The 19,339-nt window shown below is 39.4% G+C and overlaps 1 protein-coding gene across 1 annotated transcript; it reads left to right on the top strand.

Annotated features, from left to right (window-relative positions):
- Positions 1 to 227: 227 nt before the first annotated feature.
- On the top strand, positions 228 to 17,418 carry LOC117703764 (uncharacterized). The gene is made up of 4 exons (XM_076930345.1): positions 228 to 360; positions 6,265 to 6,391; positions 6,606 to 6,666; positions 7,708 to 17,418. The coding sequence occupies exons 1-4, from the start codon at positions 358 to 360 to the stop codon at positions 8,750 to 8,752; spliced, it is 1,236 nt and encodes a 411-aa protein (XP_076786460.1). The 5' UTR covers positions 228 to 357; the 3' UTR covers positions 8,753 to 17,418.
- Positions 17,419 to 19,339: the final 1,921 nt, after the last annotated feature.

The raw sequence follows: 19,339 nt of genomic DNA, 5'->3' as shown, positions 1-19,339 counted from the left end.
ACTTTCTCCCAGGAGCTTGATGGAAAAACAAATAAAATATTGGAGGAGAGGCACTTGTGCTTCTGAACTTCAAATCTGCAGATCTGGAAAAGGATTGGCCAAAGCTGGAACCACTATGCATGCCATGTCTCTTTAAGAGACCCTAATCCTAAGAGTAGTGATTATGTCACTCAAGTGTCGCTAGCCAATCGGAACCTCCACATGAACCTGCCGGTCAGAAGAGGAGGCGGCACTTCCGGGTAACAAGCCTGAAGTTTCTTCCTGTAACTCAGGCGGCTTGAGTGTTTCTGGGTGAAACCTTCTGAGTGACTCTGCTGGGTGCTGTGAGCGGAGCTCGGCAAGCTCAGAACTGCAGACATGGTAAGTGCAAGCTCATCTCCCACGACCGGGAGGCGGAAGCGGCTTAGCAAAGTACGCATGTGTCGTGGGTCTTCCCGGTGTCTGGATGGTAAACAGCAGCCAGACACGTGCAGCCTCCTGTGAGGTCCTTTGTGGTCTCTCCTTGTACCCGGCTGTGGCCTCTGAATAACTTTGTTATGGGAGCATCTGCACAAAACTGGGCAGCAGTGGCTTGTGTGTAGAAATATACTCGGCATGATGCCAAACCTGAGAGCCCTGGTTTCTCCAGTTTCTTCTCCTAGTTCTGCTCTTAGCAATGAAGTTGTAGGTGTAAGTTCCACTTGGAGTTGGTATTGTGAAGGCTGTAAAAATAACTCTCGTGTGTTGGGTATCACTCCAATATTGAGCTGTGATGTACAAGTGTAGAACTGATGATATAAGGAATTACCAACATTTAGGAAATAGTAAGTCACACTAAGTGGAATTTATCCGAGGAAGCACTGCCTGTAAACACCTGACAAGTATGTAGCATGCTAAATATGCAGTCCTGTTAAAACTCAGTATTGTAGTACACATGTTTCCTTACCAGGATTGTCCAGACACTTGTCTCCAAACCTTAACAAAGGGGACAAATCTGATTTACAGTCAGCCATTAGGCTCATGCTGATATCAAAAAACAGGCCCCTGACAAGCTGCTCAATGAGGCATTACAGGGTCACAGCCAACATTAAGGCCTGATGTCCCATTTAGATCCAGTTATCATCTTGGGCAGGACTACACCTGGTGACATCCCTTTGAAAAGGACAACACTGTATGATCTGGGCTGGTCCAATCAAATAAGGCTTGATCCTAATGTATGCAGAATTGCATATCTCCTTCCTAAAGTCTATCCCCTTAACAGCCTGGAGCCTTAAGCTTCAGGAGCTTTACCTAAGGACCTGGGGTATTGAATAGAAAGCAGTGCTGTTTCTCCTAAGCCAGTGTTAGGGTTGGCAGAGGTTGGATGCTTTGCAACCAGGGTGTTTGGGGAGGAGAAGCTTCAGATCCTGAGATTCCAACTCTTTCCAGCATAGGGTGATGTGGGTATCAGTCCCACGTCCACTGTGGTCTTGGTCAGTAATGGATTCCCTTGTGCAGAGTTGTTTTATTCCACTTCTCCTGAGTTTGTCCCAGTGTATGATAGTCACTGCTGCCTTCCTAGAAGTCTCCATCTCGTTCCCTTTATCCCCTGTAAGTAACACACAAGATGCTACTATTAAGAAGCTTACTTGACATGGACAGAGCTTGTGCAAGGTCTCCCCACCACAGCTGCTGGACATTCTACCTTCTAAGTTTCCTATCTTTCTCATCTTCACTCCCAACTCAGGAACCCGTCACTGAAAACTGACCTTCAAGCCTGGCAGTGGTGGCACATCCCTTTAATTTCAGCACTTGGGAGGCAGAGGCAGGCCGATTTCAGAGTTCAAGGCCAGCCTGGTCTACAGAGTGAGTTCCAGGACAGCCAGGACTACACAGAGAAACCCTGTCTCGAAAAACTGAAAAGAAAAGAAAACTGACCTGCCATTTCAGGGCTCTGGTGCACTTAATCAATGATTCTGGGGATCTTGCTGTGTAAATCTCAAGTAGGACTGACAGTCTCTAGTCCATATTGAAATTGTTCAAAATAATCTGAGTTCTGAACAGGAAACAAACTTATGGATGACATTATCCAAAGTCTGTTTGATGCACTTAATCAATGATTCTTGGGATCTCGGCTGTGCAAATCTCATTGCTATCTTAAGAAGCACTTACAATCTCTAGTCCATATTTAAATTGTTTAAAATAACCTGAGTCCTGAACAGGAAACAAACTTATGGATGACAGTATCCAAAATCTGTTTTTGGTTGGCTCCTCTTTGAGCATTAGTCAGAGCTGAATCCATGCTGTCCTTAGGGAGATTGTTCCTAGTTAATATGTTAATGTTGTATGTGGAGTGATTTCTTTCTGGGATGATATATTAATTCTGGAGAGCTGCATCTTCTTCCTTTTATAGAGATGTTTCTAAGAGAAGCTCTGTTGACTCAGGTGGCCTTGATCTCTGTCTGTTGCTCCCCAGGGCAATGACCTTGCTTTTTGCTTGATGAAAATTCATAAATTGTTGAATTAAAAGAATGCAGCACAACAGCATTGTAAATGTGCTCATTTGAGTCATATAATGAACTGTCCATTTCTTCCATTTTCAGATGAGAACAGGAGGAATGGCTTACTTTATTCACTGTCAGGTGACACAGGGCAGGCAATAGCTGGATCACAGACTAAAGTTTATGAGAGTCAGCTGCAGGTGTCAGAATTCTGGAGTAGGACCTGATTCAGGCAAGGTGAATAATTTTATAATTTCACAGTGTATATTTAATATTACATATGATTAAATTAAACTATATTGGTGAGTGTTTAATTTGGGCAGCTTAGCTTGAACCAGTGGATAATGAATTTTGTTTTTAGGACCAGTATTATATAGATATGAGCAATCCTAGCTGACATATTTAAGTTGGTTCAGAAATTTAAAACACATGACATTAGATGTAGCTGTGCATGTCACGTTATAGATTTCAGCACTTAACACTGCACATAGGGGCAGTGACAGACACCATCTTATTAATGCCATTTCCTCTACCAGAAATGGTCTGCTCTTTTTTGAAGTCAGTATACCAATATGGTTTTTAATTTATATTTATCTTTTTAAAATCTCAATTTTTGTTACTAGTTTTTAAATTTCGTTTTCTTTATTCATAGATGCTCTGATTCCTTACTTGTTTCTATTATCCAATGTTTCCCAGAAATTAAGAATGTCATTCCCTTTTCTAAAGAGATTTCCTATCTACCTGTTTAGAGCAACATCTCCTGTAGCTCAGGCTTTCCTTATGCCATGCAGTTAGGACTTCCTTTGAACACCTGAACCTGCCTCTGCTGCCCAGTGCTTGGAAAACAGTCCTACAACTCCTTTCAGTCTGGCTTCTGATTGATCAGTGAGACAAACCACCAGGGAATGAGTGTTGTCCAACCTCCCCGGATTAGGGGTGAGGGGATTACAAATAAAGAGGGACCTGTATAAGAACTGAGTTCAGTGACCACAGATGAAGCTGGAATAATTGCAGCACAGACAAGGAGGAGGAAGAAGGAAGGTGAGGCTGTTTTGCTTTTGCAGTAGTTGTCATTCGCCATGGGCAGTCAAATAAGCAATTTTAGACAGTGAGTTAAATTCCACACTGGCCATCTTGACTTCTCAGATCAGGATAACGAGGAATCTAAATGAGGAACAGAACTTATATCTAGAAACCAAATTTCTGTATTTTCACTAGTTCAAACAAAAGAAGATCTAGACAAACTGGTGTGGCTGTGCCTAACAGGATTGTTATTATTCCTGTGTGAACAGACACAGTGTAAGAGAAAAGATGTGAGTGCTCCTTGGTGCGCTCTAGTGCGTATGTTTACTTTTTCAAAAATACTGGACCATAAAGTGTGTTTGAACTTATAAAATAAGCTTTGAGGGTATAATCATCATTTCTTTCTTCTCCTTTCTCCCTGGAGCTACATCTGAAACTCTGGGACAAGGAACTGAGGGGCCCATTTAACAAATCAAAGCAAACCTGGCTGGCTGGATTCTCTCAACAGACCACAGTCCCTACCTGTTACAGAATATTGATGACATACCTCACCCTCTAACCAGGAGTAGGGCTGCCAATCTCCCAGCTGTCATTCCCTATGCCATCCATCCATTTGGGGCCTGGACTTTTTCATTCAGGTCTCTTGGTCTGGCTCTTCATTCTCCCATCCTACCTCTCCACAAGGTTCAATGTCATGTGTATTCTAAAATTGTCCCAGATATAACTGGGTCTGCCTATGTTCTCTCTTTTGTGTATACTAAAATTTCTACTCAACCATATCTAGAAGCAATGATGTCCTATAATTTTTCTTTCTTCTTTTTTTCATTTCTCTCCTATTATCCACTCCTAGCTTTAAAATTCATAGCAACTTTTTAATTGTTGTTACTCTATGAATTTGATTGCAGTTTGACTGCAGGCCTTCACCAGTATGAAGCAGAGATGGCTGCACTGGACACTCCATGTATAATTGAATATGCAAAGAAAGGACCCTGTGCCTTTAACAAGGAAAATAAATGCTCTGGGAGACTAGAACATTCTAGTAAATGCAAATTTCCAAGACTAGGGCTATGTCTGCATTTAGGGTGGAACAGCAGAGCTTGGATGACTTCAGCTGTCTGAGTCTTTTGCTCTGTGGTCTCCAGGTAGAGGACCTGCTACTTACTGTCCTGATGCCCAGCTGAGTTTTCCTAGCTAATGAGGGGCTCTGGCAGGTGTATCAATCAGGAGCACTAGTGGAAGGTAGCTTACAGGTTCTTTATAGGATTTTCCTCAGATGCATGTGTTACAAGCTATGCAGCAGACCCCAAGCCATACCCTGGTGATTGTGGCCATCTCTGTCGCCAAGACAGGAAGAACAAGTCTGCTTAGGTATTGGAGTCAGATCTACTGGTATTAAGAGGGACCATGGTTCAGAGTGTGGTCCTTTTGCTCCATGTAGTGATAGTAGCAGAGGACCCTGTCCTTTGACCCTTGCTGAGTAGATTTCCAGGGAGGGTCTGTAGCTCTGTGAGTGGCAAGTAGTGAAACTTAAATGTCACTATCCAGTGTGTACACACAGGCATTGCTTTTTGTGTGCAGTAGGATGACATTGCAAAAATGGAGGTTTGAGTTCTAGAATTTGTGAACCTTCTATATTCAGTTTTGTGTGACTAATTTTATAAATAATTTAGAAATTAGTAGAAAAGAGGTGTTAGGGATCATACTTCAGAAACATTAACTAGAATCCTTTAGCCGTTCTGTTACCTCCAGTAATAATGGCCTGGTACACAGACATTCAATTCTTGGTTACAAAAGGAGCTTTTGAGATGTAGAAGTTTCTCAGGTGTGTTTGGTGCTGGATAGTTACATAGGACAGATTTCACATCCTGTAACATAATCCATGTGGCAGGAAGCCGATAATAAGTCATTATTCTATACTGTGTTTTGTTAGACTTCAGTGGAGCTAGTTTTGCCTTAAATCACTAGGGGTCATGAAGAGCTGCAGAGCCATAGACCACCTTCTGATCACCTACCTTTATTGACAGAACTCTATACCATCAGGCCTCTCTGTTTGGAAGACAGACATGTAGTAACTGAAAGGTCCGAAATATAACATTTTAGGGGCCACTTCAGTTATTTTTGTAGGAGTCATGAAATCTGTTTTTATTTTATTTGTATATAAGCACTGGTAACATTGGCCAAGTTCACATTTTTCCTGGTGTAGTTCCCTCAGTTGTTTTGAAGAGAACTTGAAAACTGGTCCCATGGAAATGGTCAAAGGAAGGTTTCTCTGATATTGTTTTACAGAGCGTTGGGCAACAATGAAAATTTGGTTATGGGTAACAGATAGTGGGATGGGTCTTTGGACAGACGGCTTAGACTTTTGGAGGACTGGCCTCTGGTTGAGTAGGGGGTTTTTACCCATTGTTCAAAACTCAGACACAGAAATGGAGTAAGAAGAGAAGGGAAGACGGAAATGGTCTTTTGTATCTACAGGAGGCCTGGACAGGTGAGAAGAAACTGCAGTCCTAAGGGTACCCTTGGGAATTGGGTCTTAGGGAACAGAAAGTGAGTAAGGTCTGTCAGGATCCATCATGGGTCCATACCCAACATCTTAATACAGAGGCATCAGGTTCCTCTGATTTATATGCTTTTACATTTACTTAAGTTTATGTTTTTCTTCAACTGTTAAAGACTGCTTGCTTATTCGATTAAAAAGTCAGCAACTATTCATTTTGAAGTACACATTTACACTGTTGCTGGAATCATGGTTTCTTATGTACATATATACTGGACCTTTTAGGATGTAGTGACCTATGATGACGTGCATGTGAACTTCACTCCGGAAGAGTGGGCTTTGCTGGATCCTTCTCAGAAGAGTCTCTACAAAGATGTGATGCTGGAGACCTATAGGAATCTCACAGCTATAGGTAATACAGTGATTTTATTTTATTTTTTTTTTTTACTTTTAAAATGTAGGCACATCTGTTTCTTTGTTATTGTTATTTGTTTTTGTAATTTTAGTTTAGAGTGAGGAAGAATGAGGTGAATAAATCAAAGATGGTTCTAAAGTTCACTCACGTTGATAACTTAAATGTCTAATTTTCAACAATGTAACCTACTTTCTCTTGTACTATATTTTAGGCTACATTTGGGAAGACCATACAATTGGTGAACATTTTCCAAGTTCTAGAAGACATGGAAGGTAATTTTCATGTGCAAGATAATAAGAAAATGCCTATGAATAAAGTTTAATATGTCCTACAAGTTGTAAAGAAAAACAATAGGGTAAAATATGCACTGCTTTAAGTTATAGATGATTATTAAATCTCACAAAATCATGTATGTTAATGGCAGACATCCAGTTTGTGTATGCAAGGTGTTCCTTAATTTAAAAAATATAAAACAAGGGATTAACAGATAGATATATCACTATTTGAATCAAGCTCAGTAGGGCCATGCTGTAGAACTGCCTGTCTGTCCAGTCTCATACCACTTAGCTATTGCAAAAGGGAAACACATTTATTAGGTGATATGTCTAAAGCTTCGTAATTAGCAAAAATATACCACATCAATATGAGGAAAAGGTCAAGCTCTGTGAATGTAATGTGGATCTCTTTCATTTGTTATTCTTCTTTTTAATATGGATGTCATAGGTCTTGACGGATACAAGCCATCTGAGCATAGGGTATTGACAGAAGCAACATACTTTTCTCTATTGCAGAACAATCAGAAGATAGATATCACTGCCCCCTTTGAGTAGACATTTGTAAATGTGCTAAAAGTTTATAAATATTTAGTTTCTCAATATTATTGAGGATATTTATCAACTCAAACTGCTGAAATTCTTTATGAGAATTAGGGAAGTAGAATTTTTTTCTGCTAGCATTGTTTTATATTCCATATGTAGTATTATTTACGTAATAGCAAAATTTATGAATGCCATCTGTGTGCAAAACTTCTGAGTTCTTGCTGTTCTCTTCCAATATGCTAATAACCTCTTATAAAAAAGGATGCTATAAATGTGAGCCCTATAATCAATACTCTTCCCATTCCATGCATCTTTAAAGATGTAAACCAACCAGTAATGAAAGAGAACACCTTTGAATGTTAACAAAGTGATATTACGTTAAAATCAGATTACCCTTTACAAGTTAACCAAATTGTAAATGAATTCCATAGATAAAAACACTCATCAGTATAATGAATTTGAGAAAGCTTTCACATGTGCCAATTGTATTTGCAGGCATGAAAGAAGTTGTACTGGAGAGCAACCCTCTGAGATTACTCATTGTGGAAAAGGGTTTGCATATCAGAATCATAATCAAAGGCATGAAAGAACTCATAATGGAGAGAATCTCTATAAATGTAACCACTGTGGTAAAGACTTTGCAGGAAGGAGTAAACTCCGAATACATAAGCGAACACATACAGGAGAGAAACCCTATGAATGTAACCAATGTGGTAAAGCCTTTGTAGTAAGCAGTAGACTTGAATACCATAAAAGAACACATACTGGAGAGAAACCTTATGAATGCAACCAATGTGGTAAAGCCTTTGCCCGAAAGTGTGGTCTCATCTATCATAAAAGGATACATACAGGAGAGAAACCCTATGAATGTGACCAGTGTGGCAAAGCCTTTGCACACAGCAGTGTTCTTCAATTTCATAAGAGAACACATACAGGAGAGAAACCCTATGAATGTACTCAATGTGGTAAAGCCTTTGCACACAGCAGTAGTCTTGAATATCATAAAAAAACACATACAGGAGAGAAACCCTATGAATGTAACCAATGTGGTAAAGCCTTTGTAGTAAGCAGTGGTCTCAAATATCATAAAAGAAAACATACAGGAGAGAAACCCTATGAATGTAACCAATGTGGTAAAGCCTTTCCACGAAGCAGTAGTCTCGAATATCATAAAAGAACACATACGGGAGAGAAACCCTATGAATGTAACCAATGTGGTAAAGCCTTTGCACGAAGCAGTGGTCTCAAATGTCATAAAAGAACACATACAGGGGAGAAACCCTATGAATGTAGCCAATGTGGTAAAGCCTTTGTAGTAAGCAGTGGACTCAAATATCATAAAAGAAAACATACAGGAGAGAAACCCTATGAATGTAACCAGTGTGGTAAAGCCTTTGCCCGAAGCAGTAGTCTTGAATATCATAAAAGAACACATACAGGACAGAAACTCTATGAATGTAACCAATGTGGTAAAGCCTTTGCCCATAGCAGTGTTCTACAAGGTCATAAAAGAATACATATAGGGGAAACACCATATTAATGTAACCAATCTGGTAAAACTTTTTTCACAAATCAGTATTCTTAATATACATAAAAGAACACTTATTTGAGCGAAACCCTTTGAGTGTCACTAATGTGGTAAAGCTTTATCACAGAGCAGTTTTCAGCACAATCATAAAAGAACACAGACAGGAGAGCAGTTGTTGAATGTAAGCAATGTGGTTTTAAACCCTTTTCACAAAGCAGTGTCCCCAAATATATAAAGGACCATGTACTGGAGAGAAACACTGAATATCATCAATGTTCTGAAGCTCTTCTATGTCCCAATCATCTTCAAATACATAGAAGGACATGTACTGGAGAGAAATCCTCTGAATGGAACTAATGTTGTAAAGCCTTTGCACAAAGGAGTCATCTCCTAGTACATCAAAGGAAACATCCTGAAGAGAAACACTGTGAATGTAAGCAATGTGGTAAACCTTTTGCAAGTCACAGTACTCTCCAAGTAAATAAAAGAAGAAACCCTCAAGAGAAACCCTGTGAATGACATCAACAGGATAAAGCTTTTGTACATTGCTATCCTCTTCAAATACATAAAAGAAGACATACAGGTGAGAACCTCTATGAACATAAGCAATGTGGTAAAACCTTCATATGTCAGTCATATTCAAAGGCCCAAAAGAAACCATAATGTAGAGAAATTATTTATTTATTTATTTATTTATTTATTTATTTAGTTTTTCAAGACAGGGTTTCTCTGTGTAGTCCTGGTTGTCCTGGAACTCACTCTGTAGACCAGGCTGGCCTCGAACTCAGAAATCCACCTGCCTCTGCCTCCCAAGTGCTGGGATTAAAGGCGTGCGCCACCACTGCCCGGCATGTAGAGAAATTCTGTGAGTGTATTTAATATGATGAAGCCTTTCACACTTCTGTAGTCTTCATCACCATGAAACAATCCATATTGTATAGAAATTTATGAATACATTTAATATTGTGAAGCCTTTTCAAATTTCCCAAGTTTTCATCAGCATGAAAGAGAAATCCCATGAATGCATTCAGTGTGGGGAAGCCTTTGTACATTTTTACTGTCTTCATCATCATGAAAGTACTCATAATGGAGAGAAAGTCTATGAGTGTAAACGATGTGGTAGAGCCTTTCTGGTGTGGGGTCCTCTCAGATCCAACACCACTCAGTCTCAGGTAATGCAAGTGACAGGAGTTTATGGTAACAAAGCTGCTGCTGGATCATGACATACTTGGAACATAATGTGTGACTTGTAACACACACATTTCCCCACTGTGAGCCATAGTGTTATAGAGCTGGCATCCTGCAGTCCAAAAGGTTAACCCACAATTATTAATGTCTGAAAGCACTGCAGGAACAAAACCGGAGAAGAGCCTGAGCTAAAGGAGGTCCAGTGACATGCCCAAATTGAGATCCATCTCAATGGGTGGCCCCGAGGTCTGACACTATTACTGATGCTATAGTGTGCTTACAAACAGAGGCCTGTCATGACTGACTTCCAAGAGGCCCCATAAACAGGTGAAAGAGTCAGATGCTCTATCAATGGACAGAAACCTGTGACCCATGAGGTTGAATTACGGAAAAATTGGAAGAAGTTGAGGAGGAGGGCAAGTGTATAGGAGTCAAGCAGTACGAACTAGAGCCTGTACCCCTGTGATCTCTCAGACACTGAGCCACCAACCAGGTAGCATAAACCACCTGATACACAATAGAGGACTACTGGGTCTGGACTCAGAGAAGATACAAGTGACCCTCCAGAAACTTGGGGCCCCAGGGAGTTCGGACATCTGGTGGGTGGAGGCTGTGCATGGGGACATCTTGGAGATGAGGGGCGGAGGAGGAGGAGGAGGAGAAAGAGTTGGAGGATGGACCAGAAGGGGTATAAAATCTGGATTGTAAAAAAGGTTAAACAATAAATGAAAAGAATAAGAAAAAATAAAAGTTTAAAATTAAGGAGAGAAAACCAGAAACTTCTGTGCCAAGTTACAACTACATTTTCCCTTCATTCAGGATTTAGGGATAGAGGTTTATGGAGTTGACACTGTCAACTGTTACAGAATGTGGGTTTTACAGTTTAAACAATCATATCGATTTGTTCTTAGGTGGTAAAGAACAGGTGTTATGTTTTGAGGAGCACAAGATGAATAGCAGAAGGCATTGTTAGAGACAGTCATTATGTTTTCAAAAACAAAAGAAGAGTTAATGATGGTGCTCCAGTGTGGGAAGTCCCTAGCTCCCCCATGCCTGGAAGCGTGAACATAAGTTTCACCATGCCATTAAATGGAGGATGATAACAATAAGGCAGTACTTAAGGAGTGGAGTTTTGTTTTCTGCTTATTCCTAATTGTTGTGTATTGGTTCTAATGCTACTTGTGTCAAATTGGTTCCCAAATTTCATGAGAGTTCTGCATTTGAGACTCTAATATTCCCTGCTCCAAGCGGGTTCTAATTGGTAAATAAAATTGCCAGCAGCCAATGACTAGGCAGGAAGACACAGGCAGGACTTTTGGATTAATGGGCAAGGAGACCAAAGAGGATTGCCATGCCATTAAAGGAATTGGATGCAGGCTTGTGAGCTGCAAAAGACAGAGTGCCAGCCAGGAAAGAGTGTCCCCAGTGTTCCCTTCTCTGATTTAATCTGTGGTAGCAGAGATGGGATATAGGTTTTTCTTATTAGTTCAGGAGAATCACAGGGGAGGGATTAGCAATGTGCAGGTTGCGGAGTGGCCCAGCCAATGAGCTGATTTAGGCACATTAAATAAAGCTCGGTGTCTGTCGTTTATTTAAGAATCCATAGCATTTGCAAAGCATCTTATAGTAGAGCAGAGTAACCAACAAACTCTACAGAATGTGTCTCACCTTTAGGATTGAACTCAGTATTAAAAATTATTTGGAGATTCTCAAATGGGAAATACCTGTCATGATGTGAGATTAGGAGTTATGTCAATTCTAAGGATTTCTGATGTTTTGAAAACCAACTATCCATGTAAGGTAATCTGGACTGTTGCCTGTTAACTCCACTCAGCTATTTCTAAATAAAACATAGAGAATACCTTTATAATAAACTCCAAGTCATGAATTTGCTATAGTCCCTTAACTCACAGGCTGACCATCTCAAATTAGTTAAAAAAAAGTTAAAGAAGGACTGGGTCTAAGCTTTGTATTCCTAAATGTGTCATACTGGTACAATGCCTATGAGAGTAACAATATTCATGTCACTCTTATATCACTAAGAAGCTCATGCCAATGAAAACCTTAAAATTTGTAATCAAAGTAAAGTGGTGCCATTTAAGAATTTATATCTTCATCTTGATATTAATTATACAGATTTCTACTAATAGGTTATGGCTATGCAATTAACCCCTAGCTAATCCTCTCTATTCCCACAAAACCGCTACTTTTCCCTAGAAAGACAGTTCAACATTTACCACATTAGTCCCCAAGCCCAGGGAATAGGGGCGCTGACTCTTCATTAGCTTCTTCAAGCTGATTATGGGCGTTGAGATATTAGAAGAGGAGTGGGGGGAAGAGCAAATTGACAATCCTCTGATGCTGCGTCTTCGCTGCCTCCAGATGGAATTCCCGGATCTCAGAGGTTTGAGCAGGTCTGCCCAGCTTGCTTGTTGAGTAGATACACCAAGGCTGATCATTCTGCAATATACAATTCTCAAAACAAATTTTAGTATCAAGATAGTTTTTTTTTAAAAGAGGGCTGACATTAGGAGTTAATGAAAATTGTATTCTTAGCAGCATTGCGGTTTTGCTGAAGCCATGTGGTTCCTCACCAAGCTTTGCAGGTTCCCAACTAGAACAAAAGGTGAATTGAACTGCCATGCATAATTCTGGGGTTCATGGCATGAGCTGGAACATGGCAAAATCACCAAAGCTGACCCAGACAACCTGAGTAGTAAGGATTTATTATGAGCCCTCTTTAAAGGTTTCTGGCTGTCTCAGAGAGTTTGAGTTCTGAGATGATGTCCAAAGAAACAGTCCTCTCAGAAAGCAGAGACAAAGGTAGATGGTAGAGGCTTTCTGCCAGCTCTAATCACATAAAGGACAGAGATAGATGAGATTTGTTAAAATGCTTTTCAGGATAAAAGAGATATAGTGGTAATTGTTTAAGTGCTTGTGAGTCTACATGGTATAAAGTCATCCAGGCCTTTGATCTTAAATGTAGGAAACAGGCATGAAGATAGAGGTACCGTATCTGAACAAATAATAATAGAGGTATTAATCTTTACACAGTGGAGAATGAATGGAAAAATGTTTAAAGAACAATTTAAAAGTCGATGCTAGAGCAGGCATTCAGGTTCTTTGAATGTGGGCAACAGCAATGCAGGTATTGCTTGGCCAGATATGGTAAATTAAGATCCTGGAAATAGGCTTATATTCAGTGAGTAGAAGTGAATTTAATTGAAGTTAAATACATAGGGAAAGATGTTTGTTCAAGTTATATAAAGGGAAAAGATATATATTCATAGAGGTATTAATCTCCATAGAAGGAGAATTTATAGATAAATAAGTTTGGTGGTTATGATTTTAAAATCCTCTAGGATAGAGAGTAAATTAGGACAAGCTTAAAAGCTGCTAATTGAATCAGTCTATACCACTGATGATTGTGTGTTACTGGAACAAGGACATACTGTTATGGGAGAGAGGCTCTATATTTGTGCTGGTAGGAAAGAAGAAAAGGCTTTGGACCCCTTCCAGAGTGATATGGACCAGATATGACAGGGGAAGTCCCCCTGAAAATGTTGGCTAAAGGAAAGAAAAGTTTCAGAAAAATCAAACAAGCAGGAAACATGATTTGCTGATTCCTCCACATGGGAACAGCCCTATAACTAGGCTAGACATAAAAAGTCTCTACCTAAAACTTCAGATGAAAGTACGCAGTTTATATTGTTGTTTATGGAACACTTAAGATTACACATGCCATCACTCCTATGGCATGAGTGAAGATTTATTACAATTGCTTATTGATCAAATTAACTTAAAAAGATAGTTTTCTTGCACCTGCTCAAACCAGAAGCAAAAATTCATCCTTAACTGAACGGTGCACCTTGCATAATCCATAGGAATATCTTAATAGTACTGAAATTCTAGTTGTAAGATTCATATATTGCAGAATGTGCCCCTTTGGCAAGATTCATTGGTGGATATGCTGAGATGACCTGTTGTTTCAGCTACCTGCCTCCTGATGCTGGAAGAAACTGGTGAAATATTTTGGATTGGTTCTATTGCTACTTGTTTTAAGTCAGTTCCCAAATTGCCCAAGAACCATGCATTTGTGATGATGTGCATTCTATCCTCAGCTGGTTCTAATTGGTAGACTTGCACAGCCACTGTCAGGGAGCAGAGGAAATTAACCAATTATTAATACACCCAATATTTGCCTATCAGTCATTTTTCTTTTCTTTCTTTCTTTCTTTTTTTTTTTTTTTTTTTTTTTGGTTTTTCGAGACAGGGTTTCTCTGTGTAGTCCTGGCTGTCTTGGAACTCACTCTGTAGACCAGGCTGGCCTTGAACTCAGAAATCTGCCTGCCTCTGCCTCCCAAGTGCTGGGATTAAAGGTGTGTGCCACTACTGCCTGGCATCATTTTTCAATAAATAAGAAAATAAGCACATTGGAGAGAAACCCTGCCAATGGATTTAATGTGATAAGGCCTTTTTACAACATAGTTATCCACAAATACACAACATACAGGACAAGAATCCTCTGAATAAGCAATTGGTAAATCATTTGCATGTAGCCATAGTCTCAAATACCATGAGAAGGGCCATACTGCAGAAGAACCCATATTTGAAGTCAGTGTGGGAACATTTTGGACTTTAAGGTTCCTTTATACAAGAGTAATATGTTCAGTGTATAATCAATCTTAAATTCTTTCCACATCATAGTAGTCTTTGAAGATGTAAGGCACCACCCTGAAGGGCGTCGATAATTATAAAGGATTTGGTAAGATCTATAGCCAATACACAAGATGATTTTTCAGGAAAAAAAATGTGTCAACAATCTATTCAAGCCGTATGATGTGATGTTCTTCTATATTTTGTTTGAAATTGTAATCTTATTTCTTTTCAATTACATAAATTTCTCAACCAAGTGTCATACTTTTTGGCTCTGTATTAATGTGTTTTCTGTTGCTGTGCTAAAACCCAATGTCTAAAGCAACTTCTTAAAGAATTTAATTTGGCATATGGCTTTGGTGGGGTATGATTTCACATGAGATGTGGCAACACAACTGTTAGAAGTTCCCTTCAGATGTTGTGATTTGTTATGTATCATGACTTGGATGTCAGTCATTACTCAAGGATATATTTTATCTCTTGATCTTCATGGTTCAGCCTATTGAATACAAATTATAGCATAGTAGATGCACCCCAATATTTTCTGTTTTGTTAACATATCTCAACAATGTTAATGTTAAACTGCTTAATAGATGAGGACATAACAATCATAAAATACTTCAATGTGCACACATCTATTGATGTTCCATACTTCTTTATGTTCCCATTGTGACCAGGCCAGCTGAGTCAGTCAACAGGTTCTCCAGTTCAGGAGTGAGGATTAAAAAGAAAAAAGATGATTAGACAACATTATAGCATGACCTCAGCCAGTTCTGAGGCTGAGGGCAGCTTTATTTTTTTTCCAATCTGCTTTTATACCATTTTAATTAATGCAAGTATTTAGGTCAGTTCTAGGTTAAGGAACTAGCAATACATTAAATCCAAATAGTCAAGGAACAAGCAAGGCAATAAGCAAAGTCCTGTGATCACTGTTTCTAAAGGCTAATCAGGATGACCAAAATATCTGTGCCTACTTTCCTGTCCTAGCCCAAAGTCATATTCACGCCTGAAGCCTACTTTTTTGTTCTAGCCTACATTTAGATTCCTGACTGTAATTACTTCCCTGTTTTAGCCTAAAATTAGATTCCTTCCTGAACTTACTTTCCTGTCATGGACTAATATCAGATTCCTGACAAGTGGCCCCCAAAGCTCTCCACATCATTAGTTACCATTTGGTTCTTCATCTTGGAGTGTGCCATCTAAGGGGATTATCTAGAGATGCCGACAGCGTAACAGCAATGAGATGTATTTTAATAAGCATTTGTGATGTGTTTGTGCCTTTGTGTAATGTGTAACGGGTTTTTAAGCAGCTGTCTTCACAGAACAATATTAGGACAAGTCAGTAACTATCAGGTGAGCTTCCTGAGATGTTCTGCTTCAGATTATGATATAATCTGAGACAGATTCATTCTCACAGCCAAGGCCCAGGAGAATTCATTTTAGGAAACATTCCTGTTATTAGTATGCTTTTTTCTGTTATTATTAATCATATACAACAATCACTAGCTATTAGCCCACCCCTTTTGAGTAGATCTTTACATATGTACAAAGATGTACGTATAGTAATGCTATACAGACAAATATATGACATGTTAAATCTTAATGATAATCCTATAAGGATTCCTACCTAATATTATAGCCGTGATTATTAAGCTCTTTTATAGTATGACTGATATTAAATACTTTACTGATAGTCAAAACTGTAGTAAAAACTCTGTCAGGCTCCTGTGTGTCACCAGTTACTTGCCTCTTAGATAGTAACTAGACTTTCTTCTACTGAGAGAACATTCCAAGATGATGTAAATCAATTAACCAAAAGTCAATAAGAGGGAACTAGTTGTTTATTATAGACGCTAGGACAGGGTTATCTGTACATAATGTCACTAATAACTTAGTTATGGTTTTAAACTTTCAGTAAAGCTGTGGAGCTATGAGAGGTGATGGACATTTAGGCAAATAATTACCCCTAATGGATATGCATATAAACATTATCTGTTGTAAATATCTACTTCAATTTATGATTTGACTTTATGTGGAAACTGATGATGAACTTTTTAACATGTTATATAATCTGAAAGATGTTTTAAGTATGCAGGACAAAGACAGAAGTCAGAACTGAGCTGAGAAGAACTGAGCAGAGAGAACTGAGCTGAGAAGAACTTTTTAGAACAATTTTATACAGTACTGAACTCAAGAAGATCTTAGAAGTATACACTTAGCATTGAGAGAAAAAGGAGTTGAGAGTAAGAGCCTTATTGTGACATCAAAGCAGGAGGAGGGAGCAAGATTAGAAAGACAATGCAGAGTGGAATAACTTAAAATATATAGGTAACATAAAAAACTAAGACAGCAAGGTGAAGAAGGCAGAGGTAAAGAGAAAAAAAGAAGCTACAGAGAGAGCAAAAGGAGCGGTCAGGCTTGTCCTTACCAAGGGACAGAACAGGTCTTTTTGTTATTAATAAGGCAGGCTTAGTAGTATTAAAGGAACAAAGCTGACTTCTTATGAACTTGGATTGAAGTCATTTGGCATTAAAAGGGTAGAAGCTTTTTCTCATTTTATGCTGTAAATATTGGAGCAAACTTTTCATCCAGAATGTATGAGTTATTTCTGTACTGGTACCTGATCTATTGTTCCATATGCATATGTAAATATGGATGTTCCTGTGTAAGTATAAAATTGTGAGAATGTATGCCTCTCTCTCTCTCTCTCTCTCTCTCTCTCTCTCTCTCTGTGTGTGTGTGTGTGTACACATGTATGTAATTCTGAGAATGCATGCAAGCTGGGCCCAACTGTTTTGAATTGAAATGAATAAATATGTGTGTGTTAATCTAAACATGAACTTATTTGAGTTTATGTATATTGGCGCATGTAAAATTTCTTCTGTGAGTGTTAATCTCTTCTCCCAGTTCAATGGAAGCTTATTGCTCAAAAATTTCTCCTAGCCATAAAAGAAAGAGACATCTAGACAAAAGGGAAGAGGATCTAGCAATTAATCCTTTACTTAATCTCCTGCTATTTAGGATGAGGTGCTAAGGCCAGAGACTGCAGTTTTTGTCCTCAGAGGAACACAGAAGTCAGGTCAGCTACAGTAGCATAGTAAGTTAGACTTAGATAAGTAAACTTTTTATTGACATACAGCAACCCTAAATATCTCTTAAGACAAAGAGCATCAACTGATGCTCTTCCCCCTCCACTGCCTCAAGGAGAACCTACAAGAAAAAGACACCACAGGGGCTGACCACTGACACCTGTTTGGTGAGCTGCTAGGTGGAGCCTCTCAGAGGACAACATTCTCCTCTCTGGAAGAAAACATAGTATCATTAATACTAGAAATTGGTGCTTGACAATTGGATGGGTGTTAAGATTGGCCAATAATAGGTTGGCCATTTCCCCAGTCTCTGCTACAACCCTCATGTCTGCATTTATTGTAGACAGAATAAACTGTGTTTTGAAAGTATTGGGTAGGTTGGTGTCTCTTATCACTCCACTGAGGTACCTGTCTCACTATGAGTGCCCTCTTCAGGTTTTACTTTCTGCAATGTATGAAATGTAGTGATTCAGAGCTAAGATCACCTCCACAGATTCTTGGGTTTCTCCACTATCCCGGGTCTCTATCACCTTCTGGACATGTCTCTTACCTCCTTATCCCTGTCATTGTCTATTGGGGTCAATGGGGTTTCTGGATAGGGGTGAAACAGTCAGGACACAGGGGATGCAGAGGAACTGTATACCACTGTATACTCCCTTGAATTCTCCAGCATCTTTTAAAGGCAAGCAGAATAAAGATTTCTTACAGCTTCTAATTCATAACAACTTGTATTTCTCAAACAGTAGTTTATCTGGAATCAAGGTGAACTCAGCCTCCTTGCAGACTGAGATCTCTACCTGGGGACAAACTCTTAACTGTTGTTAGTGGTCAACTCAGGTGTTCATGCTTGTAAGGTGTCTTAGTTACAGGTTGACTATGTTAAGAGACACCATGGCCAAGGCAAGTCTTATAAAGGACAACATTTAACTGGGGCTGGCTTACAGATTCAGAGGTTTAGTCCATTTTCATCAAGGAGGGAACATGGCACCATCCAGACAGGCATGGTACAGGAAGAACTAAATTTTCTGCATCTTCATCTGAAGGCTGCTAGCAGAATACTGAATTCCAGGCAGCTAGTCTAAGGGTCTTAAAGCCTGTGCCCACATTGACATACCTACTCCAACAAGGCCACACCTACTCCATCAGGCCCACACCTTCTAGTAGTGCTACTCTCTGGGCCAAGCTTATACAAACGGTCAGACAAGGTAAGTTCTTTTCCTCTCAGCTACTTATGGCCTGGTACACTTGCATGTCTATGGACAAAACTTCATTCTACACAACAGGGACAACTTTCTGACCTATGCAGCCTCTCTCAGAAAGATTGAGAGACTCATCCCAAGCTGTTGTGCCCTCTGGGGTCTATCATCTCCCTGTGTGGAGCAAGGTCTGGTCCCCTCACTCAGCATGGTGCTTCTAGTGATTTAGAATCGAGTCATTTCTTCAGATGAAGCAAAAATGGAAAAAAAAAAATCCCTCCTGATGTTCATCTGTTTAACTTCTGAGTTCTGGCCAATCTGGTGTCCATCACCTTCCCCATTCTTCTCCTCTTCTACCTACTTGTCCTCCTCTTATTCTTCCTCTTCCTCCTCTTTGTTTCTTCCTTTTTCTCCTCCTGCTCCTCATACTGCTCCTTGTCTCTTCTTATTATCCTTGTTTGTTCTTTTTA

Source organism: Arvicanthis niloticus, chromosome 2, assembly GCF_011762505.2.
Source record: "Arvicanthis niloticus isolate mArvNil1 chromosome 2, mArvNil1.pat.X, whole genome shotgun sequence".
NCBI lineage: Eukaryota > Metazoa > Chordata > Mammalia > Rodentia > Muridae > Arvicanthis > Arvicanthis niloticus.
Note: the sequence above shows the minus strand (reverse complement) of the source record. Positions and strands in the feature narration are given on the sequence as shown.

Coding starts and splice junctions, on each gene's coding strand:
- LOC117703764 (XM_076930345.1), top strand. Junction 6,392..6,605: donor TAGGAATCTCACAGCTATAG/GTAATACAGTGA, acceptor ACTATATTTTAG/GCTACATTTGGGAAGACCAT. Junction 6,667..7,707: donor AGTTCTAGAAGACATGGAAG/GTAATTTTCATG, acceptor TTGTATTTGCAG/GCATGAAAGAAGTTGTACTG.